General features: G+C 28.1%; 3 protein-coding genes across 6 annotated transcripts; 2 read left to right on the forward strand and 1 right to left on the reverse strand.

Annotated features, from left to right (window-relative positions):
- Positions 1-4: 4 nt before the first annotated feature.
- Positions 5-15153, forward strand: LOC107167489 (dynein regulatory complex subunit 3-like). Of its 4 annotated transcripts, none has more exons than XM_089216739.1 (11): positions 5-92; positions 183-390; positions 1193-1356; positions 4525-4653; positions 4760-4938; positions 6623-6844; positions 7374-7526; positions 10293-10473; positions 11840-11992; positions 14082-14230; positions 14711-15153. In XM_089216739.1, exons 2-11 carry the CDS (start codon positions 279-281, stop codon positions 14808-14810), a joined length of 1542 nt encoding a protein of 513 aa, XP_089072865.1. In that variant the 5' UTR covers positions 5-92; positions 183-278; the 3' UTR covers positions 14811-15153. The 4 variants fall into 4 exon arrangements, with proteins under 4 accessions (XP_089072865.1, XP_089072864.1, XP_089072866.1 ...); XM_089216738.1 differs by having other exon boundaries at positions 9-118; XM_089216740.1 differs by having other exon boundaries at positions 9-118; positions 7374-7514.
- On the reverse strand, positions 15130-22663 carry LOC107167493 (uncharacterized protein C05D11.1-like). The gene is made up of 18 exons (XM_015516547.2): positions 21984-22663; positions 21106-21246; positions 20932-21032; positions 20655-20864; positions 19887-20009; positions 19653-19798; positions 19490-19589; positions 18870-19145; positions 18523-18777; positions 18266-18439; positions 17975-18211; positions 17674-17854; positions 17319-17571; positions 17074-17260; positions 16861-17004; positions 16047-16207; positions 15836-15988; positions 15130-15511 (listed from the first exon to the last, which is right to left on the reverse strand). The coding sequence occupies exons 1-18, from the start codon at positions 22177-22179 to the stop codon at positions 15448-15450; spliced, it is 3102 nt and encodes a 1033-aa protein (XP_015372033.2). The 5' UTR covers positions 22180-22663; the 3' UTR covers positions 15130-15447.
- Positions 22664-24642: 1979 nt separating this feature from the next.
- LOC149061186 (uncharacterized) lies at positions 24643-25107 on the forward strand. The gene has a single exon (XM_089230872.1). It carries the CDS (start codon positions 24643-24645, stop codon positions 25105-25107), a length of 465 nt encoding a protein of 154 aa, XP_089086998.1.
- The last annotated feature ends 2294 nt before the right edge of the window (positions 25108-27401 follow it).

Below are 27401 nucleotides of genomic sequence, written 5' to 3' on the forward strand. Positions count from 1 at the left end.
GATCATTATTACTATTATTGTTATTATTATTACCTATTTATGTTTACATTAAAGCATTAAAGCTGCTGCATGACTACAAGGGACATAATATGGTAATAATACTAATAACTTATAATAGGTAATAAAAAAATATTACATTAGGTATTATTTATTATATTATAATATCGGCTTACAAATTATAGTTTTATATACATACTGTAAAGCTTGGATATATTTTGAGCATAAAGTGTACATCGCCATCGACGCCATCATCGTCGCACGCTTGAGACTTCTTTGACATGGAATTCACGGTGATTAACTCTGACGTTGGACGGTCTGGCCGAATCGATTCGGATGCATTGCCGACACGAAAATTCGAACACGCCGGATGCCTAGATCTCAGTTGTTCGAGTGAGATTATAATATCATATTTCATATTATGACTATTGCATCTATAACTATTATAAACGATTTTATGATTATTTATTTTGACGTATATTATTACTTGTTTCTTAACCCTGGTATGAACCTAGAACCTATATAATCCGTGGGTCGTAACTCGTAAACATGAGGTTCATATTTTCAATTTTAGTAAATTTAAAAAGGTTTGTACATTTTTATCATACTTAAATGGATATACTAAATATACACATATATACGTGCAGTATATTAAAATAATATTTACATTTAATGAAAAATACTTGAAAAAAATGTGTTTATTTAAGTAACAAGTACCTATATTATATTATTTATAATCTTATTACTGAAAGTTCGTCAGGGGAAAAAATTAAATATATCATACACCTAGTTATATTATAAAAAGATACTTATATTTATAGCTCTGTCCTCTCATGACTGTATTATAGTATGCGATATGGCGCTATGCAAACATTGCAAACCCATGTGCATAAACTATATAGTATAGGTACCTACCTACCTGGCTAATACGTTTTACACTTCTACGATATGCGATTATTATTAAATTGGATGTATGATGAAGTTATTATTCTTTTTAGATTTTACCTTCAGTTTGTAAAATAATGTCCTTTCTATACTATTTAAACTACCTATATTGCAAATGGCACTTATGAATAATTCAATAATATAGCATGTGAAAAATACAATATATAATGAACATTTTAATATTGACTTTCTGTAATTATAGTGAAAAATGTTTTAAACTGCTTGATGATAATCATTTTATTGTATACAGATATTCTACACATAGCCAATTTGTGTTTGATATCGTCCACTAATCTTACGTCGTTAAAATTGCCGGTCAACCGTATTGATAAAATTTGCAATCTCGATTCTTACACAAACCTTGTCGAGTTGGATCTTTCTCACAACTATATTAAGCAAATCGAAAATCTTGAGGTAATTCGATTATCAATTTTTAGGTAATCTGTACGGCTATAATATAGGTGCAGGTGTATAAAATTAAGTGCTAGAGAAAGTAAACCATATTCGTTACTTACGTTGTACATATAGCCGCTATATGTACAACGTAAGTAACGAATATGGTTTACTTTCTCTAGCACTTAATTTTATACACCTGCACCTGATTTCAAACAAACTATAACACAACTTTTGTATATAACTTATAAGTATGTTATAAAATCAAAATCGAAAAGTTTAATTTATTATTACTATCATATATTATCAAGATGTCAGGCCGGGTAAGGCCAATTGTTTTTAATCCACATATTATATATTTTAAACCTAAAATAGTTTAAGTAAAGTAAATATTTTTATTTTGAAAATGTATTTGAAATAAAATAAACAAAATGGTTAACTTGAAATATAAACAAAAACAAAAGCTAATTTTCACTATATTAGAAATAAAACATAGCGATGATGACCTATGAAGACATATTAAAATTAATTATAATATCATAATTATTTCATATTTGAATATTTAAACTACCTTTAAATTAATATTATAAAATATGCAAAACTTTTGTTTTTTAAGTTACCAAGTGGTATATCTACCTAACCTATCATCAATTATTATGAATTATGATCAATTGTTTAAGATAAATATTATTCATCGGTAGGTAATACACAATATGAGACTAAGGAGCTTAATGAGCTTATACGAAATACTATTGCATGAATATAATTTTGTGACTATTGGCGATAGAAAGCTTATCAATTTTTAGGACGGCGGGGGATAGATGTGTAACGGGGCTCTGGAAAAATAACATATAAATGATACACAGCAAACCCGTTACAGTTTATCACTATTTTTATCGCCAATAGAGAAAATTAATATAATATGTACCTATTATCTATATATAGCTAGGACTACATAAGTGAGTGTATTGGTAAAAAATAAAAATAAAAATACTATTTAAATAAGTTATATTTATTTTAATCTACCGTTTAAAACGAAAAATATATAATGTTGACAGTATATTAAATAAAATATTAATAACAAAATGTATAAAAAATTAAATAAAAAAAGGCGGGTAAGTCGTGGATGTCGCTCTGCTGTACAGTAGGTTACAAGTGGGTTACTGTATTGGATGGAATTAAATTTGAATCCAATGATATTATATCATTGTATACGAAAAACGATTCAGAGCGAAGATGGTTTATCTGTCTAGGATATATTATAAATTATTAAAAAATTTCAAATCTTAGATTTAAAAAAAATTTTTTTATGAATTTCTAGTTTGAAATAATTTGCGAATTTTCGTGATTTTTACGTATGTTGTCAAAATTAAATTTGAATGCTTAAAAAAAAAATTGTGACTATGTGTTCCTTTTATTTTGCAACTGCTATTGTAAAAATATGTAAGGATCCTTGTAATAAATTTTCAAATCTTAGAATTAAAAAGGATAACTTTTATGAATTTCTATCTAAGATAATTTGAACATTGCCGTAATTTTTACGTACTTAGTCAAAATTTGAACTTTAAATGCTTATAAAAAAAAATTGTGACTATATATTTCTTTTATTTTTCAATTGCTATTGTAAAAATATATAATGAGCCTTGTATTAAATTTTCAAATCTTAGATATAAAAGAAAATTTTTTTATGAATTTCTAGCATAAAATAATTTACGAATTTTCGTGATTTTTACATAATATGTTGTCAAAATTCAAACTTTGAATGCTTATAAAAAAATTGCGACTATGTATTTCTTTTATTTTTAAACTGCTATTGTAAAAATATGTTAGGAGACTTGTGTTAAATTTTCAAATCTTAGAATTAAAAAGAAAAACTTTTATGAATTTCTATCTAAGATAATTTGAACATTGCCGTAATTTTTACGTATTTAGTCAAAATTTGAACTTTAAATGCTTATTAAAAAAAATCGTGCCTACGAATTTTTAATATTTTTTAACTGCAATGGTTACAATACGTTAGAAGCCTTGTATTAAATTTTCAAGCTTTTCTACCGAACAAATAAATTTTTATCGATATTTATAGAAAAAAAAACTAAAAAAGTTGAAAAATTAAAATGTCAGTAAACAGCTCAAAACAAATCTAAATATTTTGAAAATTTTATCAAATATATAAAATGCCTATATAAACATTCAATCAAAATTTCAAGTATCTGCGGTAATTTGTTTTAGAGTTACACCAAAATAAGGAAATCGCTAAATGTGAAAATCCAATGTTTGTAAAAATTTAAATTTCATATGCTCATAAAAATTTAATTTGAATTTCCGGTGGAATTTTTATTTGTGATAAAGATTGAAAAACTTGTAAGGAATCTTGTATTAAATTTTTAAGTCTTAAATTTAAAAAGAAAATTTTTTATGAATTTTTACCTTAAAATAATTTGTGAATTTTCGTGATTTTTACGTATTTTGTCAAAATTCAAACTTTGAATGCTTATAAAAAAAAATTGTGACTATGAATTTATTTTATTTTTCAACTGCTATTGTAACAATATGTTAAGAGCCTTGTATTAAATTTTCAAGCTTTTCTGGCTAACAAATAAATTTTTATCGATATTAATTTAAAAAAAAACTTATAATGATCGAAAATTTCAAATGCCTATGAATAGTTCAACTTAAGTCGAAATTTTTTGAAAATTGCATGGTGGATAGAATATACTTATATAAACATTCGGTGAAAATTTCATGTATCTATGGTCATTCGTTTTAATGTTACATCAAAAACTAAAATCGATTTTGTCGAAAAATGAGTGTGCGTAAAATTTCCCGTTTTCCCCTTAATTTTTAGTTTGTTTTTCTCGATTATTTAGAAAAGTATTAAGAATTTTTTAATTTTGACCCCTAAAAGTACCAACTAGATTCACTTTCTGATCGAACGAGGTACTGAAGTCAAAAATCGAAGCATTTTTACTGCGCCAAAACGTGATGACAGACACAAAAAAAAAAACACAATCAGAAATCTAGCTCAGAATCTAAAATGGGAAATATACTTTTTTTAAGTAAATTTATTTAAAATACATACTTACTATATTATATAGTAGGGTATTTAACAAATTTTTGTAACAGATTTTGTTGAAAAATTAACAGAAATAGTCCTATATATAACAGCAATAATAACCTATTATTTTGAAGGGATTAGTTAAATTGCGGCGTTTAACTTTAAATCATAATCCATTGACCAACATTCAAAATTTGGATACTCAACGTGATTGTTTAGAAATGCTAGACATAGGATGTTGCAAGATAGCCGATTATAAATTTGTGAGTTCATAATAGGTATTCCAGTATAGGGTATTTTTGATCTTGTTCGAATGAACCATAAGTACTAACAATAATAATGTGATTTCTTTTTTCAATTAATTTTCAGACTTTATACTTAAGAAAGTTTACGAACCTCATATCGCTAATAGTAGAAGGTAACCCATGCCAAACGGAACCTATTGATTCGGATCGGACATTCATAGTGTCATTTGTACAATCATTACTTGTGTACAATAATAAAACTGTTACGGTTGAAGAAAGAAAAGGAGCTCTCGACACCCACAGGTACTGTAACTATTATAGAGTATATTCAGCAGAATGATGTGAACAATAAGTGTACATCACCATTCACCATGGGCGAATGTAAGTTCCTACACGAGACCTAGAAGGTAAACAAGACACATATGTTAGTCCCTACACGATAAAATAAGGTACATATGTAAGTTCCTACACAGTAATAACACTAATAACCAGGTACATGTGTAAGTTTATACACAGTAAAAAATAGGTACATGTGTAAATTCCTACACTAAGTATATTATAAGTTATCAATATGATATTAGTTATAATGATATATCATATTATAATACTGTCATACATTCTATTTTATATTTTACCCTTTATTCTATATAATATATAATTCTTTATAATATTTAATAATTTACCTTATAAATATTATCAATTTAATAATTTTAAAAATAATAATTGTAATAATATAATAATAATTCGTCATTTATTGAAAAAAATAAAAATAAAAATTATCCATTCTATATAATATTTAATAATTTTAAAAATAATGATATAACTGTTATTAGATTAAAAACTTATCATATTCCTAGTGTAGGAACTTACACGTGTACCTTTTTTTACTGTGTAGGAACTTACACATATGTACCTGTTTTTCGTCGTGTAGGAACTAACATAGGTACATTTTTTTTTCGTGTAGGAACTTACACATCACATATGTAGGAATTAACGTATGTAATTGTCTACCTGTTACTCTCGTGTAGGAACTTACGATTCCCCTTCACCACTACATCGATGGGAGGAATAGCTAGTCCTCTCTTTGTATATATATATGGACCATATGTACATTGTAATCGGGTTGCGAGCCACTTTACTTCTTAGACATATAGTGCTAGCAGTTGTAAATTAACTGGAGGTTGAGTTCTGGGGATTGCCATGCCATCCCTCGGGATCTTTTTTATTACTTTAAGACGTTATAAAGAAAGATTCAATAAGTTAATGTGTTGATTGTTAACAGCAGTTGTATATTAAGACGTAGGTACCAAGACGTAACATGTTGGATAATTGATATTGATATCAAAATCGAAAATTTTTTTTTATGTAATGTCATTGATATTTTATAATTTTTAATTTGTAGTGCGTTATTGTAGTGATACAATGGAATCAGTAAAAAAAGATATTTATTTACCTATTATTTAATATTTTTAAAGCTTATATAAAAATAACATAGAAAATACTTTATCTTTTTACAAATATATCTAGTTTGAATTAATAATAAATTTATTATTTTACTGCTTCTTTATTCAAGTATACAATTATATTTCTGTATATTGAATAATATTATATATATATCCATATATTATATGGATTTACTAATATATAGCCTATTGCCTGTCGGCTGTTGGTTCGACCACTCAAACAATTGAAAAGTCCAAAATAATCATAACTTTTTATTTGTTAATTCTCATATCACCCTATCCCAAAAAAGCTGTTAATACGCCACAGAACACTAGCCCCTTCTCAACAAAAAAATTCAATCAAATGACCAAATGTACATTCATATTTAAGATACTTATATGCTAATGTAGTAATGTATATTATTGTAACTAACAGATACTAATTTTCAAACATCTGAACGAATCAATGTCTTGTTTTATTAAGTATAGCTTGTATGCATATACCTATATAATACATAAATATTAAAAAATGGTTTTATTTTCAGTCAACTGATTACTATGCTTGAAAAAAACGACAAAAAATGGAAACGGATGTCCGTGGACGAACAGCTACGACTAGAACAGAAGGTGAGCAGGAAGAACGCGTTTTTAGATGGAATTCCGGAAGGTGAAGATGTCGATTTCAACGTGAGCGTATTCCGTAACGTGACCGTGGAACAAGTTTTGATAGAAAACGGCCGTTACGGGATCCATAACGTTTACAGAGGGTAAGGTCATGTTATTTATTCGAATTTAGCTGTATACCAGTGGGCAGTGATAGTTTTAACCTACTCCTTTATTGGAACTTGTTAATTCCTTTTAATATGTAAATATTAGAAAATTATAATTCACGGAAATTATAATTATTAAAAGTAGATATAAATAAATAGGAAAATATTTTAAAAGTATTAAAGTATAACAAAATTTAAACACAAGTTTGGTTGGTCTTCGGAAAGAGGGCTAAAACTATTTATTTTTTTCATATTATTTTGCCATGTACTATATGATACTACCATAATTATCATCTTAATTATTAACTCTAGATTCACCACATGCCCACATCTGATTGGAATTCCATCAAAACCACTATACGGCTATCATCCGGACTCCCGTACCTAAATCTTCCACAGACTAATATATTATTATAATCCATTATCCAACAATCACAATTTATTATTTCAATTGTTGAGAAGCGATTTAACTTTTATTTTATGTTTTTCATTTCTTTCTGCTCTTCCCCGTTCATTGATCGTTTAGATACGCAGATGACTTTAGGCGACTAATGACCGAAATAACAGAAGCTGCAGAGACTAGCCGCATTATCCGAACCAGACTGGTTGATGAATTCCATGGCGAACTACGGAGATTGATCGACGACGGCGTGAACGAAAGCAGAAAGTCAGCAAATAAGTGAACAAAAAAAAAAAAAATGAAACTAAGTATTTAAAGCTAGAATAAAAATATATTACATGCACTGCGCAAAGTTGGATGGTAATTTTACTATCGTAGACCGAGCACACGTCGAAATGACACGAGCATGCCATGCTACGTACCTATACCTATATTTGATTAAAAATCGTCGATATATTAACTTGAAAATAATTTTGATCTAAGCTCAGTGAGACGGATTATATTTATTTTTTAATTACAAGCTGTTCGCTTTGAAACGATTTAGGTTTAATTAAAAAAGTTTATGTTGTTTATGTTGCATATAATGCCTATGACATAATAATATAATATTATCAAAAAATAAAAACCAAATTCGTCGATTTGTTTAGAAAAAAATAGGTAATTTTTCAATTTTTCTGTAAACTGAATCCGGCGTTACAATAATATTATTTTGGTGATCCTTGCTAGAAATTTTTCTTCGACAGTATCCGTCAAATCTCGCGTAAAAAGTCTCTGCGCATTATGTATACTGTGTTTTTAATACAGTATTTATGTATATATTTTATTGTATTGAATTTTTATCTAAGAGAAAGTCCCCAGACATTTTTCTAGATAAAATTAATTTAAAAAAAGCGCGTAGGTGGGTATCACTCTGCTGTACATTGGGGGTGGGGTGGACCTCTGACTAGGGTAGGTTAAATTTGAATGCAATGATAGGTATCATTGTATACGAAAAACGATTCTGAACGGAGACGGTTTATCTGTCTAGGATATATTATAGATTATTAAAAATTTTCAAATCTTAGATTTAAAAAGAAAATTTTTTATGAATATCTAGCTTAAAATAATTTGCAAGTTGTCAAAATTTAAATTTAAAAAAAAAATGTGACTATGCATTTCTTTTATTTTTCAACTGCTATTGTAAAAATATTTTAGGAACCTTGTTTTCAAATCTTAGATATAAAAGGAAAATTTTTTATGAATTTCTATCTAAAATAATTTGAAAATTGCCGTAATTTTTACGTATTAAGTCAATATTCGAACTTCAAATGCTAATAAAAAAAGATTGTGCCTATGTATTTTTATAATTTTTTAATCACTATAAGAATAACTTATGAGGAACTTTGTATTAAATTTTCAAGTTTTTTGATAGGGCCAAAAAAATTTTATCGACACTTCAAAAAAAAAATTTTCAGAAAAATTGAAAATTTCAGTTGTCTATATAAATATCTAAAAAAAGTCAAAATATTTCGAAAATTAAATCATGTAAAAAAATCCAATCTAAATAACTGATAAAGTTTTCAAGTATCTACCTTAGATATAAATACAAATAATTTTATGAATTTTTAACTATAAAATAATTTGCAAATAATCATGGTTTTGACGAATTTTTGTCAATATTTGAACTTCAAATGATAATAAAAAAAAATTGTTGCTATGTATTCTTATAATTTTTTAATCACTATAAGAATAAATTTCTTATTTTCAAATTGAAAATTTCAGTCGTCTATAAATATCTCAAAAAAAGTCAAAATATTTTGAAAATTAAATGATGTAAAGAAAATGCCAATCTAAATAACTGGTAAAATTTTCAATCATCTACGACTTATACTTTTTGAGTAATAACAAATATTTAAAATCGTTTGAGGATTCTGAGGTTTGTTATCGTTACGCTATTTCGTAAAAATTTAAAATTCAAACGCACTTAACATTTTTCCTATAATGACGCTTCGAGTTTTCTCTATAGCTATTTGAAGGAAAACTAATGGAAAACTTAGTGTTGTATATTTAATCCTTAGTTATAAACACAAAAAATTTAATGATTTTTCAACTTGAAAATTACTTGCAAATTTTCGCGTTTTCGACAGATTTCGTAAAAATTTGAACTATAAACGTTTATAAAAAAAATTGTGACTAACTATTTTTAATTTTTTTTAGCTACAATAAGAACAACTCATAAGGAACCTTGTATTAAAAAAAATTCTCAAAAAAATTGAAAATGTCAGTGGTCTATAAATAACTCAAGAATAGTCGAAATTTTTTGAAAATTAAACTGTATATAGATATCACTAACATAAACATTTGGTGAAAATTTCAAGTATTCATAGTGATTAGTTTTTGAATTACAACCATATAAAAAAATCGATTTGGTCGAAAACTGGTTTTGCGTAAAATTTCCCGTTTTTCTGTCATTTCTTTTTTGTTTTTCTCGTTTTTTTTTTGAAAACTGTTGGAAAATGTTAACTTTTGACCTTTATAATACACCAAGGATATTCACTTTTACATCGGAAACCATCCTCAAAAATTGAAATTGAAGCATTATTTCGACTAGTTATGCTGTACACAGACACAAAAAAAAAATACACACATCATTGTAAAATCAATACATTCATCACTTTGTTCAGAATTTAAAATAAATGAAGATTTTTTACATATTTTATGGTAATACGTAGGTACTATGCTTACATTTTAAAAGTAATCTATATGTGTACTAAATTGGTGCGTTACAGATATAATGCTTTGGAAAAAAAATTAAAACTCTAGGAGGTCAAATGCACCGTCTCCTCTCCCTGGGGATGCCCATGCTAAGTGACATTGCATTTTGCAATCATACCAGCCAGTGACCCCCACCCCCTCCGACATACTATTTCTCAAAATTTTTTTATAAATCTACACATCGTGTTATTACTATATTTCAAACCACATATATAATATAAGAATATAACTAATATATAATACATTAAACAAGTTGGACTACACATCGTAACTCACAATCTCGTTTCGCAGGTGCGTTTCGGAATTCACCGAGCACAAGAAACATGTAAAATGCGGTTTATCGGCTAGTGGCAATGACAGTGTAAGTCCATTGAAGAACGTTGACGCCGAGTACGAACGGTTTAGTGAGAGGACGCAAGCAGCGTGGCTCACACTCATGGGCCACGAGGACAAATTGTCTAGGAAAATAACGGTTAATATTTATAATAAATAGTACTTTAGACTTTAGAGCTTTAGTCTATAGACTTTTAGAATATAATGTGTTATGATGGATTGAAGAGAAAATGGATTGAACAATTTAGTAGGACATTTTCATTCTCATATTTTTCTTTTATTTTTATCAACAAATGCACAAAGAAATGTATTATGTATTATTAATTATTTATTATTTATTGCGATCATTAAATCGATTGACGATACTAATTTGATACTCGGAAGGGCAAGAGAATTCAACTGAATCTCGCCGCTTGAAGATCTCTAATACATTTTATTCCTTTTCAAATACGAAAACTGTACTTTTAACGATAGCGCAATACTCACATTAGTCACTTTTGGAAAAAGTATCTTTATACATTTTGGTATCAAAAAAAAAAAAAAAAAAATGTAAACAAACTTTAATCAAATATTGTTTTTCTTCGACTGGATTTGAATAAATTTTTGAAATTTTCACATTTATGCTAATATATTCTTTCACCAATGTCCATAAATTTGTTATAAACAAATTGTGCATGTATTATTTTATTTGGATATCAGTAAAATTACAAAAATAAAATACGTTTACAATACGCAACATAAATAATAACGCCAAAATAGTACGCTGCTAATTATCATTGAATGACAAAAAAACGTTATCTAATGCAAGTGAGTGATACCTAAGTTCCGGGATGTAGTGTGAATATTTTAGTTCAGTTTTTTTAAATTTAATTATACTAATGCCTATAATATAATAATACAATCCCTTTTGCCATAACATGCATATTTTTATGTTTAACTAATCCGTCCTCATCTATACATACTAATTGGGGTAATGGTAGAGCTGGCGGTATTTACGCGCGGTATACCGGTGAGTTACCGTTATTTGGAACTACCGGTATTTAAAAATACCGGTATTTGAATATTCCGGTATACCGGTATTTTTCGAAAAATACCGAATTACCGGTATACCGATAGAAACCGGTATGTAGGTAAATATATACCTACCGAATACCACGGTGAGTGAATTTCACATACCGCCAGCTCTATAGGTAATGGGTTAATAATCAATATACTCGATACCTACTACAGAACCTATACACGTTATTGGAAACGTATCAGGTTTTTTCATAACCAAATAACCAATATTTGTTCTAATACCGTATAAAACCATGTGATCCAGCTCAATATCGTTAAATAGTCAAAAATATTATGCATTTGTTTCTACCAATTATTTATCTAAATTTAAATTTTATTTCGAATTTTTTAATTTTAATACCTATGTTTATATTGTTAACAACGAACAAAGTTATTTATTTTGTATTATTAGCCTCTTTTTAATTAGACATTTATATTGATTTATTTAGAAAATGATTAGTGAATTGCGGGACGTACTCGAAAAGCAGATAGTCGAATTTAAGCAATTGGTCAACAACCGATTTTGTATTTTGCAGAGACATCAAAACAAATTCCTACAGTTCATTTTAGAGTATGCAGTTTCTTCGGTTCAAAGCGACGACGTACGTAAATATTTTGTTATTGACGAAAATAATATAACTTCATTTGCAGAACAACTAAAATGCCCGTAGAATGTACTTAAATATTAAATTAAAATCTGTAGTAGCTAGTAAAGTAGTGAAATGGTGATAATAATTTCACTTTCCATAAATATAACAAAATTAATAAATCTTAGATAATTGTACATTTGTATTAGCTTATTATTATTAATTAAATTATCATTAATTAATACAATAAATTATTATTTATTATTATTAACCTACCAACTATATTAGCTTCCATAGCATCTATTTCCTATTTTCATTAGAAGGTAGGTACCTAGGAATATTAGCAATTGGGTAGCAGATGATGCTCATATAAACATTATTAATAATAAAACAGCTTTGATTTTTTTTAGATTTAGTAATGGTTAAAAAATATAATCATTCTAATAAAGAAGGGCAATTTTTGGGTTATTTAATAATACATTTTAGTAAAATCACATTCACATCTTAGCATATGGCAGCAATGGAAAATTAAATTTAATGATGTAAACATAATATATGAATATGATATAGGTATGTTTAAGCAAAACAAACTAAAAGGCATTAATAAGTTGTTTTTAGTGTACAACTAAGCTAAAACTTATTAATTATGGAATGTATTAATTCAGAAACAATCTATTGTTAGTCATTAGAGATTCTTTATCTATATAGTTTATATACATAATATATAATATTATAGGTACCTATACCTATAATTATTATCTGCCTTTAATTTACCTAGTATCATGTTTAAAATAATATGCTTACAAATAAATATATAATAATAAATACCTATACTAAATTACTAAGTAGTAAATAAATAAACACGATAACACAAACAATATTACTTAATTATGTACCTAGTACCTACTACCTACTACCATTGAGTATATTGTGTACAGTATATAGTATATACTATACATTACTACGTAAGTATTTATGTAACTTTATTAACAAGTATGAATATAATATAATATATTGTGTTAGAGTTTTTTCAATTTGTAATTATATTGATTATTCTAATCAATAGATACTTGATAGGTACCTACCAGATCCCAGAGGCTAATCAGGCTCCCCACATCAAATTTTGGGTTCCTATGCTAAAAGTTTGTGAGGGCCGATGCAATATTATTCAATGTAAACTAATTATTCTTATCAAAACTTCAAAATTTTATATTTCCGAATAGGTATTACAATTCATTTCAACGCTGGGTCTGTACTCCAGGTTAAACATGATAACCCCAAAGCGTCTGGATGCATTTGTATTTTGTAGACATTCAATATTCATAGAATAACAAATTTCTATTTTAATTACACAGAGAATGTGATTGAAGGATTTAAAATCCTTATACCAGAAAAGAGAAGGCTTGAATTATAACAATTATATACAATGTACATTTTCATTTCAATAAACATGTTTGGAAAAAAAAATGCTTTTATTAAAAAAAGTATGAAAAACCTATTTTTATTTTAACAACAATTATTAACCAGAAGTTGAAGATGAAATGTCATACATATTAAGAGGACGCTACATCCACATGTGTTGTCTCCGTCTTACAAGTGCAAAACATACCAAATTTTACGCTCAGTAGATCACGTTTAGCTCCGTTAGTTTAAAGTTTAGAGTGATTAGCGAATTGTGAGTATTTTAAGATATATAAATAATTTACAATTTTAAAATACCTATAATTTGCTTTAAAATGAAAATATAATAAAAAGTCTTCCATAATAATGTTACCTTTAATTTTTATAAGAGGTCAACTCTCTCAAAATTTTAAACTAACAGAGCTAAACATGATCTGCTGAGCGTAAAATTTGCTATGTTTATGCACTTGTAACTTTGTAAGACAGAGACAACACATGAGGGTATAGCGTCCTCTTAATAGTATGGTCGCTTATATTCGCGGGATTTTATTAGCCGCATACCCTGCAAACAAAGTCAGCGCACACCTATGATATCTACATAGATCTACTAACTGCATGATAATACTATATTATTTGAATGCCATTCTCTGTAATTTGTCACGCATTTCTGTACTTAATTTTTTTTTTTTTTTAACTATTTCAGATAAACAGTAGAATTAGCAGAGTGTCACTGTTCACAAACGATATTTCACAATGTATGGAATCACAAGCCTCTCAGGTAGAACGCGCTGAATTATACATTACGAAAAGTGCTTCCAAATGGTTAGACAATGTGTTTGAAAAATTGAACAGGTAAAACCATCAAAAGACTAAGAAACATCAATTTATTTATATTAGGTATGACACAAAATATTGTGCAATAGGTACTAATAACTGATAAGACTTTGAGCAAAATAATAATGTGAATACATAAATCTGTGAATGGCGTGTTCCATGCAGTTGTATCTTGTATAGATGATTGTATTTTATTCGATACGGTTAATTATTAATAGGTACCTAACAAATAACAATTATGCGATTAGTTGGTATGAGTATTAAACTACAAACTAAGGTATATATTTTATTATTTGAATAGTTTAATTCGTTAAACTTATATTTTTGATTTGTATACAAAATTAATGATATATAATAATTAAAAAATTAACCTAATTTTAACCAATTTAGCTATATGTATGCATATATTGCATATTATAATTAAAATTCTTATAGTTGAGGTATTAATTATATTAAGCATATAATAATTTATAGTTAAAATTTAAAATAATTTTACAGTGAAGAATTCCAAAGAAATCGTCAGAAGATATCAGAAATCGCAACATTTATCCGTTCTCAAAACGAAACATTGAAACAAACCCAGTCTCAGCAGTTATAACAGTTTTATAATGTTAATTAACTTCTGTTTTTGATTTAAATGATTTAAATTTTTTTTTGTTTTCAATTATAAATAAATAAATAAAACTTGCACAGCTATCTAAATTTTCCTAGAAATGGGTAGTATTGTAGTAATTTAAAAAAATCAGAGAATAATAATATGTATATAATATTAGCAGATGTATTTTAATTATAGTTTATTTTTTCTCCATTTGTATATTTTTCATTTTATTAATAGTACAAGTACCTGAGTAAGATAAAACTGCATATTATAACCTGTATAGTGAAAACATGACTTGTGAATAGAATAAAATCGTATATTATTTTATATACTTAAGCTTTATTTGTCTTTAACACTATATTTGTCTACATTATATAAACTATTGTTGAAGTTTAAAATCGATTATTTTAGACATAAGGTACATAAATAATAACATTTTTTTTTTTAATATACATTATATAAATAACTTTGGAATTTAATAGTTATAATATGATATAATTAATAATAATATAAACTTATTAAATACAGTGGCACAAATATAGAAAGGATTAATTATGAGTTGGTTAAAAATCGCTATTAAAAAAAAAAAAATTAGAATAAATATAAAAAGTATTTAAGTAATTAAAAGATTTAATTTTTAAGCAGTATCATTGAGAAAACTGTCGTCCAATGATTTGTATATGGTCATGTCAATATCCATTCTGAAATAAAATAAAAATATATACATATTTAATGTATAGTTTAGGATTCATAAGTATAATAATAAAAATTTCATTATTCCTACAAATCAGAAATTTTAAATACAAATTGTAATTTTTTCTGTGCATAACTAGAACTTTTCATAAATAAATAGAATGATGAATAAAAATGTTTAGTTAATTTAAAACAATATTTAAAATAATAAAATTGTCAGAAAAAAAAATATACATTAATAAAACATTTATTAATTCGTAACAAAATAATTAATATATTTTTGAATGTAGAAAAAGATAAGATTATAAGATTGAGAATGCAATTGAACTTACTTTTTAAATTCATTAGCTACATCATCCAATTTAGATGGCGGGCAAACCACTGCTGATCTTAAACGTTTTGGATCAAATAATGGCATCACATATTTATTTCCAATTTGTGGCAGTTCCTCGAGTGTTACATCAGATATATTCTTTATAAGAGTTCTAAATAATTGTAAAAAAATTAATAAATTTAACAATACCATGCAAATATTTTTATTACCGATTATAATCGGGCGCCAAACTTCTAAAATGAAACAATACAGATTGTTGTACTAAGTCACCTATTGACTTTTCTGTTTCAGCGATTTCATAGATAACAGAACATTTAGCAGATTCAAAAAGTGTGGTGTCCCAAACGGCGCCATCAATCAAATGAGATTCCTATAATGGAAAAAATAACTTATTTAAACAATATAAATATATCAACTTTAACTTAAATGATAACAATGTTAATACATCAAAACGATTTGTTGCTTAAAATATCATCTTGGACAATTATATTTAAGGAAACAAACTATTACCAAACAACAAACAGATATCATGTACATATATTATTATCAACAAACATAGTTTAAGAATATACACAAAGATTCTAATTTGAATTTCATTGAGGTCGGATTAACCCTAGAACACACGTTTTGCAATCTAATAAACTAAGTTTTTAAAAATTTGTTAATTTTTTCAAAAAAAAAAAAAATGAAATGAAATTTTCAAATAATCTAACCTAGGTACCTTTTAATTGGGTGATAAACTAAAATGTACATATGAATCCTAACTGTATACAATCTGATGTCGGTAAAAATTTTGAATTATTCAAAGTTCATACCCCATAAATAATATCTAAAAGATTGTGTGCTTTGTAAACTGATACTTAAAAATAATTTAATTTTAAATTGTATATTCTAGTAAATGCTTGCTAAAAAAAATGACATTGATCGTAATAGTTATTATTAATCAATATATCAAGTTTTAAATGAAATATGCATGTATTCTCGAGAATATTTTAAATATGTGTTATGCGTGATTAAACATACTATTATATTTTTAGTTTCTTTATATGCCGCAGGTATGTTTACTGAACGATAAAAGTGTAGCAATAGTAATCCTTCATTAGGTCTTGGAGTAATGCTGTATGAATATGCATGACCTAGACCACGAATATTTTTCCACATTGGTCCCTATAAAATGAAAATACTTAATGAAATAACAGTTAATGGAAAAAAAAATTTTTAATAAATATAACATACTTCTAATTGTGTAAAATATTGTACAAATACTAATAAAGCAGCCATATCTGGATGATTAAAGTCATTGATACAATCAGTTATTTGGGTGAAATAACTGGACTCAATAGCACCCATTCCAACAGCACAAGATCGTATAACACATTGATCATTAGGTATAAGATATTCATAATCAAAAATTGTTTCAAATCTGAAATATAAGTAAATAACATTTAATTACAATAATGCTAATTTACTATATTACTCACTGTTTTTTTGAACGTTTAAGGTCAGTTGGAATTAGCTGTTCCATTATTGAAGATATATCAGGCTGAATTTCACACAATACATCTAAATTTGCAGATACATGCATTTTTATACTATCTGGATTTGTTAAAAATGTTTTCACATCATTCAAATCATCATTAATAGATGACCACCCTTCATCAGATTCTATTTTGTTTTGTAAATGTGATAAGAATTTATGTTGTCTCAATGTACTGCATGCATAGTGGTTGCTTTCTATACAAATTGAACAAAAATGTACAAAACAAAATTTCTTAAAACAGTAAGTATCATAATATGATTGTACTTATAAAATATAAAATAGTTATATCAACTTACTATTTGTGTATATTATATTACGCATTAAATCCTTTAACATATGATTACCATCTCTTCGAAAACTTGAAATTTCATTTATTAATTTTGTTAAATTTATAGAAAATTTTTCTCTTGTTAATTCTGTATTGAACAAAAAATTATGCAGCCACTTGATGCCCAAATGGAATTTCTTCGGTTCTAACTAAAAAATAATAATAATTAAAAACATATTATTAAACTAAGGAAAAGCTACACATTTATTCATTAATGACTTAAAGAAAATTTAATTTAAAATTATTTGAAATAAATGTAATATAATTACTTGAAAGAATATAGAAATAATAGAAGAAAAAGTTCCACATAAGAAGTGAGACGATGATGACGTTCCTATTTCTGAATTCCAATACATTACATCTTTTTCCAATTCAGCAATAATTTCAGTAAAATGAATTCTGACACCATCATTATTGACTGAACTTTTCAATAATAAATCAACCACAACTGGTAAATACATTTGAAGATTTTTAGGTAAATCTTTGGTATCAATAAAAGTGTGAACCTAAAAAAAAAAAAAGTTAAAAATGAATTTTAGCACTACTAAAAATATACTTACATAGACAAAGTTACTTTTAACATCGTCTAATTCCATGTATATGGGTGCATTATTGATTTTAAACAAATCGTGTTGATCAATAGAATTTGTCGCAAATGTTTGATATGAATAGAACTGTATGCAATCAATATTAGGTATATTAAGTGATGTTAAAAGTTCTTTGGGTGGTTTTATCTGAAACACAAGCATATTTTATTAACAATTATTTTAAAATCAACATAAATATTTAACTTGGTTAAATATTTTACAATTTTTACCTCACATTCAACTTTGGCATTTAATAATTCAACTGCCTTTATTTTTAAACCTTCTTCTCCTAGAGTTTTACGACGTTCTTGTACTCTTTCTTTTTCTTCGTTAGCAAGCTCCTCTTGCTTTTTTATAGAAGGAATTCCTCTAACAATTACTCTTTTACAATTGATGAAATACTTTTCCAATATCCCTTTCCAAAATATTATATCTTTACAGGATAGTTCTTTTAGTATGGCCATTTTATTCAATTTCTGCTCCAACTGAAAATATTAGTAATAATTATTCATGATTCATCAATGTAATTTTATTTTATTTTTTACAATGTACATCAAATACAAATAATATTTCTCACATCAGCACAAGTTTTTCCATGCAAAAAATCTTGTATAATTATTGAAGACAATTGTCCATGTGGATAATTATCTAAGTAGCTCAATAAATGAAGTTTATATCTTTCAACAAATGTTCTTAGTCGTTGCAATTCAAGATAACCATCATCGACTGAAAGTCTATTAAATACTTCATCTACCTTTGAGGGTATAATATCAGCATCCATTTTTTCAATAGGAACATTTTCAAAATTAATGATTATATAAGGTTCTTTATGAGAAGCTATAGCAAATGACACCTATTAAAATATTTATGCAATATTAATATTTTTATATTATTTATAGCATATACATATACATTTTATAGTTTAGAATCTAGATTCTTCAGAGATAGTCTTAAATAAACCAATTCAATAAAACCATTAAAATATTATTATAACTTATCTAGACTCTAGATAATACAACTTTTGTATAGTATATCAATGTAAGTGATACCTTGTAAATCTACCAATTAAAAAAAGAATATATATAAAAATTTAGTTTTAAGTTATAATAATATTTTAATGTTTTTATTGATTGATTCAATTAAAATATTTCAATAAGAATTAAGCTAAATGCAATTTAATTTAAATTAATTTCTTACATCAGTACAGAAGGGATCTGCAATTTCAACCATTTCTTTAGGTAAAGGACTGATTGGAGTATCCGTTAAGTATTTCAACAATAATAGACACGCAATGTCACTAACAAAGAAAAATAAAATTAATATACTCCATAATATCTCATTACATGACATATTTATTTACTCATTTAAACAATTTGAGCCTCTAAACCCAATACTTATCATGCCATTGGTTTCTTCATCAGAAGGGAAAAAAACCGAATTATTTGAAGATAGAGTTAACGGATCTACCGGATTTTGCCAAGGTCTGACATAATCTCCTCTATTACCCTGCAACATTGATAAATTATACTTTATTACAATAATAATAGTTTATTAGGTATTATTCAAATCAAAAATAAAAGTAACAGTAAATTACCTTAGACAAAACTTTTTGAATGAACAATTCTAAAACATCAAACACAGAAGAATGATTTATCTTTCCACTTATATGAAGTAATAAGTTTTCAGGGCGATAAAATGCATGATGATACTGACGAATCTACAATAAATAATGAAAATAAATAATTCAATAAATAAAAAATGTTTACTTATTGCAATACTGTGTGCAGATGAAATGAAACTTATTTTAAGAGGGTATAAAAAGAAGGTTAATCATAGCCAAATTAAATTTGTAATAAAAAAATAAAAAAATAAAATTTATATTTATATTAATTTATTATTACAAAGGAAAGACAATTGGTTAGACCATGGTTATGGCGATAGAAATATAATGGTCCAAAAATCTAATGGACCGAAATTTTCCGTCTGCTGATTGTTTTTTTAATATATAGTTAGGTTGTGAGAAATAGACAAACATTTTTTTCCAGCCAATCAGTTCTCCAACTGAAAAATTTTCAATGCTAAGAACACAGCAACTGGCCAGCAAAATCCTATTGTCTGTTTGGATTCATAGTTAGTAAAGAGGACGTGATACCCGCATTTGTGTCTTCGTCTTACAAATTCGTAACATAGCAAATTTTACGACCAGCAGATCACATTTAGCTTTGTTAGCTTAAAAAAATAGAGTTAAATGGCCTCTTATATAATTTAATAGTAGGACTATTATTTAGATGACCTCATAAGCTTTTTACTATATTTTAATTTTAAGTGAGTTTTAAGTATTTTAAGATGTAAAATTTATTACCTTTTTATTTGTTGTTGAATCTCTCAAGTTTTTCATAATACCTCCAGTCTCAGATTTATAACCACATTTACCAGGATACAAGTTTTTCAACATAGTTCTTAATACAATACTTTCTCCAGTATTTTCCCTGCCTTGCATTTCACAGTACACAACACCAGCATCCTCTGCTTCATAAGTTATATGGTGGACTTCAGTAATAAATGCACAATCCTAAATAATGTATTAAATTAATAGCTTATAAGTTATAATATATAAATAATTTTTTTTTTAAACATACTTTTAATGTAGGATATAATATATGGTCAAGGTAGACTGGAAGAAGTGATAAGAAACCTTCGCTACCAGCTGTACTAATTGTATAGCAAGTATGATCAACATCTAAAAAAAATGTGGTATAATAATAATTAATACTAATAGTTTATTAGTTTTAAAGAGGAAAAAAAATGTATACCTGTCCAAGCATTTGTGCCAGATGCAAGGCAACGATTAGCCAATAAATCAAGAACTCCTTTAAAAGGATAATCTTCAGATCCTAGAAATATTAAGTGTTCTAGTGTATGTGGAATGCCATCATCATCATGCGCTTCAGTAGCTATAAATAAATATTTAAAAATATTAGGCACAAATAGCTGTTTAATTTAATTATTTAAATATGTTTAATTTTAAATAAAACCAATACAAATTAGTCACAAGAAAAAAAAAATATTTATCTATAATATAAAAATGTGGTTATAAATAATGGAAATAATACAAGTCGTTGGTAGATATGTATATTATTATTTATTATATACATATATATTTAACATAACTTGACCCGTTCATATTTGTTTTACATTAGTAAACAGGTACCTACAAACAAAAATAATAGTCAACAAACCAGTTATTAACTTCTAGAACATAACTATGAACATTAAATTCAAAACAATGCTTCTCAACATTTACTTAGCAAATAATATTGTAACACAAAATATTCAAATTTTTTTAATTGAAAACTATTATGACTCAATCATATTGTGTTTAATGTAACGCCTAACAGAATTTTGATTCGTTAAAATTGTAGAGCCAACTAATGAAGAATATACTGTCAGAAGAACATTTTTTAACTAGTTTTTGATGGAAATCGTTGTGACAGATACTAACCCAATAACCAAAATGTTGGTGGTTTAACTTGTAACCCAAAACAGTAAAAAACCCTTTTCATATATGACGACAATCTCCCGTACTATGGGCGTAGTGTAATCAAACAAATTACCTGCACACACACAGTCGTACGTCGTTACAACATTTGTAAATAGAAAAAAACAAAATAAAAAACGACCAATACATTACCCAGAGTGAAGTATCCTTGGACCAGCGGGCCTTCTACTTCGCCAAACACGATGTTGATGCCAGTACGCAGGCATTTATACTTGTACACCGATGAGATACCCTCGAGTTTCAAATGACTGATCAGCTGAAAACGGCCAGAGTACTTCTCGTCGAGTGTCACGTCTACGGGAGCCATTTCACCACGATTGTCGTTCATATGTAATCCGGCCTAACAATCACGACAGACTCGTGCAAAAACGGGAGGAAAACGAAATAAAACGGCGGTCGTCGGTGCGGTAGGACACTGAACAGGTGGTTTGTTCCGTGCAAAACGTTTGATTGACAGTAAATAATTTCCAATATGTAATATTGCCAATTTTTTCGGCGGGTGGAGAGGAGAAACTCGAATAACACTGTCGCAACAATAAAGTGTAACACAAAACTGCTACGGACTAACGAGCCACGGGCAAGTAGTGTCGCAATATTATTCACGAGTGCCGGGCGTTAAGACCAAACAAATTGACCACACCACAGTCACACGATCGTCACGATCATAGAAAAAGTGATACGAGATACGACTCGAACAGCAAACAACGGTTAGTTTGGACTACAGACATTACAGACCAGTGGAAGGGGGACGATCGCGCGATACCGAATGAGATAAGATTCAAACGCTACCGCACCTAATCGTTTCTGTTACCGGACTGACGTCTGACGCCACCGAGGCGGCGAGGCACCGAGCGGCGCCACCACTCGCACGCCGGCGCACACCGCAACCCGCTAAAATTAATTTAATAATGCGCAGTAAAATCCTATCGAGTATTGATTTTTCGATCAGAAAGGCTCCAGATTCTTAGTAAATTGCTGTCGCCCGATCACCGGATACATTCCATAGGGGTTTAGCCTTATTCTTTGCCAAACGTACCTACACACCGATGGATGTAGCGAAGCGAGAAGAAGTCAAGTCTACTTGAGATATCGACATTGCTACATTTTTGATTTTTTGATTATAACTTCTCCAAAAAATTAAAAATGATAATTTTTTAATAACAATTTTCTTTAATAATGTTTTTATGAATTTTTGTCGGAAGACAGCATTGAAAATGTGAAATAGTCAATCTCAACTAGTCTCAACCAAAGTCCAAAGTCTTGGCACCTTGGTCTCAATGTTAAATTCAAATCTTTTAGAGTTCTTATCGTTACATTTTATCAATTGGTACGTTTGGCATAGAACACGTCTAAAATCGTATGATGTGTGTGCACTGTGCATTAAACAAAGATATTATTATACAACATCAGTATCGAATATTCGAATCCTCTTAATATAAATTAAATGTGTACGTGTCTGTTGTAGGTTATAGACAGTAGGTACACGTATTTTATACAGAGTGCTGCTACTGCTACACCGTTTTTATTGGGTAAACGTCAATTCCTAAACCCAAATATAAACGTTTCAATTATATTTCTTCGTAATCTTGTTGCTTTTAAGCCCGATGTTATATAATATAATAATGTAGATTGTAGGTATAGTAGGCGGGGCGTGACGGTTTCCATTACGCAGTCCTTTAAGGGTGCTGCTCGTGTGACTTTATTTAGCGGCAATATTTTAGCAATATACAATTTAGTTGTTGCCAGCCATTGCAGTGGTGATAGTCGTCCACGATGATTATTGATTTATGCGAGTACCCGGCTATCTGCGCAGTAGCTGCGACTGCATGTGCGCACAAGTCAATGGCCCGCGCACCAGACAAAAATGAAAAGCGTGATTTTTATTTAAATCACATTTTACCTGAAACGCCCTCATGCATCGTAGAGCAGTCTGATTTCATTATTTTGTTTAACAAAATACAATTCCGAATACACAACATTTAGAATCAAATACCTACTCAACATTTTTAATACATAATATTACTATTATGATTTTAAAGATCAAAATAAAATATAATTTTATTTCCGAGCGATGCAACACATATCAATGCCACCAAAGATCTAAAAGGCGTATTTCCACAAATATTTTTAGCAATACACCATTGCTCGTATGTATTTATTGAACGTCAATATTTTGGCAATATACAATTTAGTTGCCGCCTACCATTTCAGTGATGTTAGTCGTCAACGATGATTATTGATTTATGCGAGTACCGGGCTATCTGCGCAGTAGCTGCGACTGCATGTGCGCACAAGTCAATGGCCCGCGCACCAGACAAAAATGAAAAGCGTGATTTTTATTTAAATCACATTTTACCTGAAACACCCCCATGCAGTGCCGGCCTTAGGCAGGGGCTAGCGGGGCCCCTGCCCCGGGCCTCGCGCTTTTGTATGACATTTTGGGCCTCGCGTAAATGAAATTATTCATTATTTTATACTATAATTTTTCGGCGAAATAAAAAAAAATAAATAAAAAAATATACGATTTAAATTTAATGGACAGATTACATACAGTAAACAAAGAAACAGTTGTCGTTATGAGTTTTATTATTATTAGTTTATACCATATACTATACATTATTGATTGACTTATCGATTGATGTACTTGTGTTGGAGATTCCGATGCTATACGTAATACGTATATTATTGTAATAAAATCATTTTGTCAACGAAAACGATTTCAAACAATACTAATTTATTATATTGTTATAATGTTATCGTGTTATTGTGACAATATCACGAGTATTCTAATATGTTTGGGTTCTTATATTCTCCTGAAAAATTACGTAGTATTAGTGAAAATGACTTAATGAAATGCTGTTTTGATTTGGATATTTCTCTGAGGGATGGTGAAAAACACGATATTGATGGCGCAGAATTTTTTTCTGAATTAAAAATTCTCAGACAAATGATACCTAAAGAAATTAATACGTCTATCGAAGTATTACAGTTTATAAAAGATCTTCAGAATCCATTTCCTAATGCTACTGTATCATACAGAATATTACTAACTATACCAATAACTGTAGCCAGTGCAGAACGATCTTTTTCTAAATTAAAACTAATAAAATCATATTTAAGGACATCAATGACTCAAGAAAGGCTAACTTCACTTGCAATATTATCTATTGAAGAAGACATAGCTTCAAATTTGGACTACAATGAAATAATAAATGAATTTGCGAGAAATAAAGTAAGGAAAGTGAACTTTGTTTAACTTAGCTATAAGCGTCAACGTTCAGTGTATTTTTACTTTTTAGTGTGTATAATATTATAATATTTTAAATAAACTAATATCTAATAATAAAATATTTGTTGAAATTATAATTTTTAATGATGTATTATATTATTTATTATTTAGATTCTGATGCCAAAAGCACCATATTATTATTGGGCGGAGACGGTCTCAACAATTTACCAACTAAAACATTATAATTACTGTTTGTCGACTTACAAATAATAAAAAAAAAAGTCTTTACTATAGGCCTCATCTAAAAAAAATTGCCCTAGGCCTCGTTTTACCCTAAGGCCGGCTCTGCCCCCATGCATCGTAGAGCAGTCTGATTTCATTATTTTGTTTAAGAAAATACAATTCCGAATACACAACATTTAGAATCAAATACCTACTCAACATTTTTAATACATATTATTACTATTATGATTTTAAAGATCAAAATAAAATATAATTTTATTTCCGAGCGATGAAACACATATCATTGCCACCAAAGATCTAAAAGGCGTATTCCCACAAATATTTTTAGCAATACACCATTGCTCGTATGTCTTTATTGAGCGTCATAATTTTGGCAATATACAATTTAGTTGCCGCCTACCATTACAGCATAGGCGTGCGCAGGGGGTATGCAGGGTATGCAGCTGCATACCCTGAAGTTCTGTGAGGGGCGAACATCGACTCTGGAAAATTGAAACATCCAGTTATCAGTTATCAACTACCAAGTATTTGCGAAATTCATACTTCTTGTATTATGTAATGGTATTTATTACAATATTTTTTTTATTAAACAGCAGGTTTTTTCAATATTTGTGAATTGTGTATACATATTATCATAATTTTACGAGCCTAAAATAACTTTCAGGGCGCGCTATTGTCAGCCTTCTGCATATCCTGAAAAAGAGGCCTGCGCACGCCTATGCATTACAGTGGTGTTAGTCGTCAACGATGAGTATTGATTTGTGCGAGTACTAGGCTATCTGCGCAGTAGCTGCGGCTGAACATGCGCACAAGTCGACGGCACCACCGCTACAGTTAAAAATGAAAAACGTAATTTTTGCTCATATTACTCTTTACGGGAAAAATATTTATGCAACGTATAGAATAGTCTGAGGTCGCATTGAATTTTGATTTTTAATTTTCTTCATGTTGAAGTAGAAAATCACAGTTGCGAATCCAGGGATTAATTTTTTTTTTTAGTACGGAAGTTCAAAACAATTTACAACATATACCCAATATATAAAAAAATTATATTTTATAGTTTACAAAACTAAGTCTGATCGATATTTACAACAAACTCTCATACAGAAATGATTGAATACTGTAACTCTAGAAATATGAATCAAAGTATTTTTTCCTAAAAGGTAAAAAAAAGATGAAAACATCTTTGTAAAATTATTACATCCCTTTACCTCTGATTAGAATCGAATGTATTACAATACCATCAACAGAATACGGATTGTACGAGTACAATGGATCTACAGTCGCGTATCTTGTGTCAGTGGCTTTCAGGGCTTGAAACCGAATATTTTTTTACCGGTTTCGATTTCGATTTCAGTTTTTAACGGTTTTAACCGATATTCGAAACCGGTGTCGAATATCTGTTTCAAGCCCTGGTGATAAGTCAATACTAATATTGATCATAGTTATGATAAATAAAAACTACAAATATAAAATATATAATAGCTGATTGCGTGCACTTGGTTGAAGCACCGACGTTAGGTTTTGCGGGGCCCGGGGTGAGGCACATTGGAATGGAAGGGGCCCCCAAAATACAAAATATTGAAAGCTAAAACGTACAAAATACCAAATATGCTTTTATAGTAAAGGATTATATTTAAGGAACTTAACTAAGAAGTTTTTATATTTGACTAGTGTCTTACATCAAGTTTATCATATTACATTTTTTTGCGATGACAAGTATTTTATATAGTGAATACAAAAAATATAAAAGTATGAACTATCACTTACACAATAAATGTACTTATGCTATTTTTTTTAATACATTTTTATATTATAAACTTACTGGACATTATCAAAGTAAAAAAAAATAGTATAATATATTTAATTAATTATTTATGAAATCTTTTTTAGTACATAAAAATAATAACTAAACATTTAAAACTATAATTGATATTAGTTAGTTTTGGTGTTGAAATTCTGAATAATTTTCTTTCTGGCTTTTTTGGAAGCGATATCATTTATAATTTCTTCATAGTTCAACTGTTCGGATAGTTCTTTTTCAATACAAATTGTAGCCAGTCCAGTGAGTCTTTGTT

Source organism: Diuraphis noxia, unplaced genomic scaffold (genome assembly GCF_037042655.1).
Source record: "Diuraphis noxia isolate RWA-SAM2 unplaced genomic scaffold, SU_Dnox_SAM2 contig0001, whole genome shotgun sequence".
NCBI lineage: Eukaryota > Metazoa > Arthropoda > Insecta > Hemiptera > Aphididae > Diuraphis > Diuraphis noxia.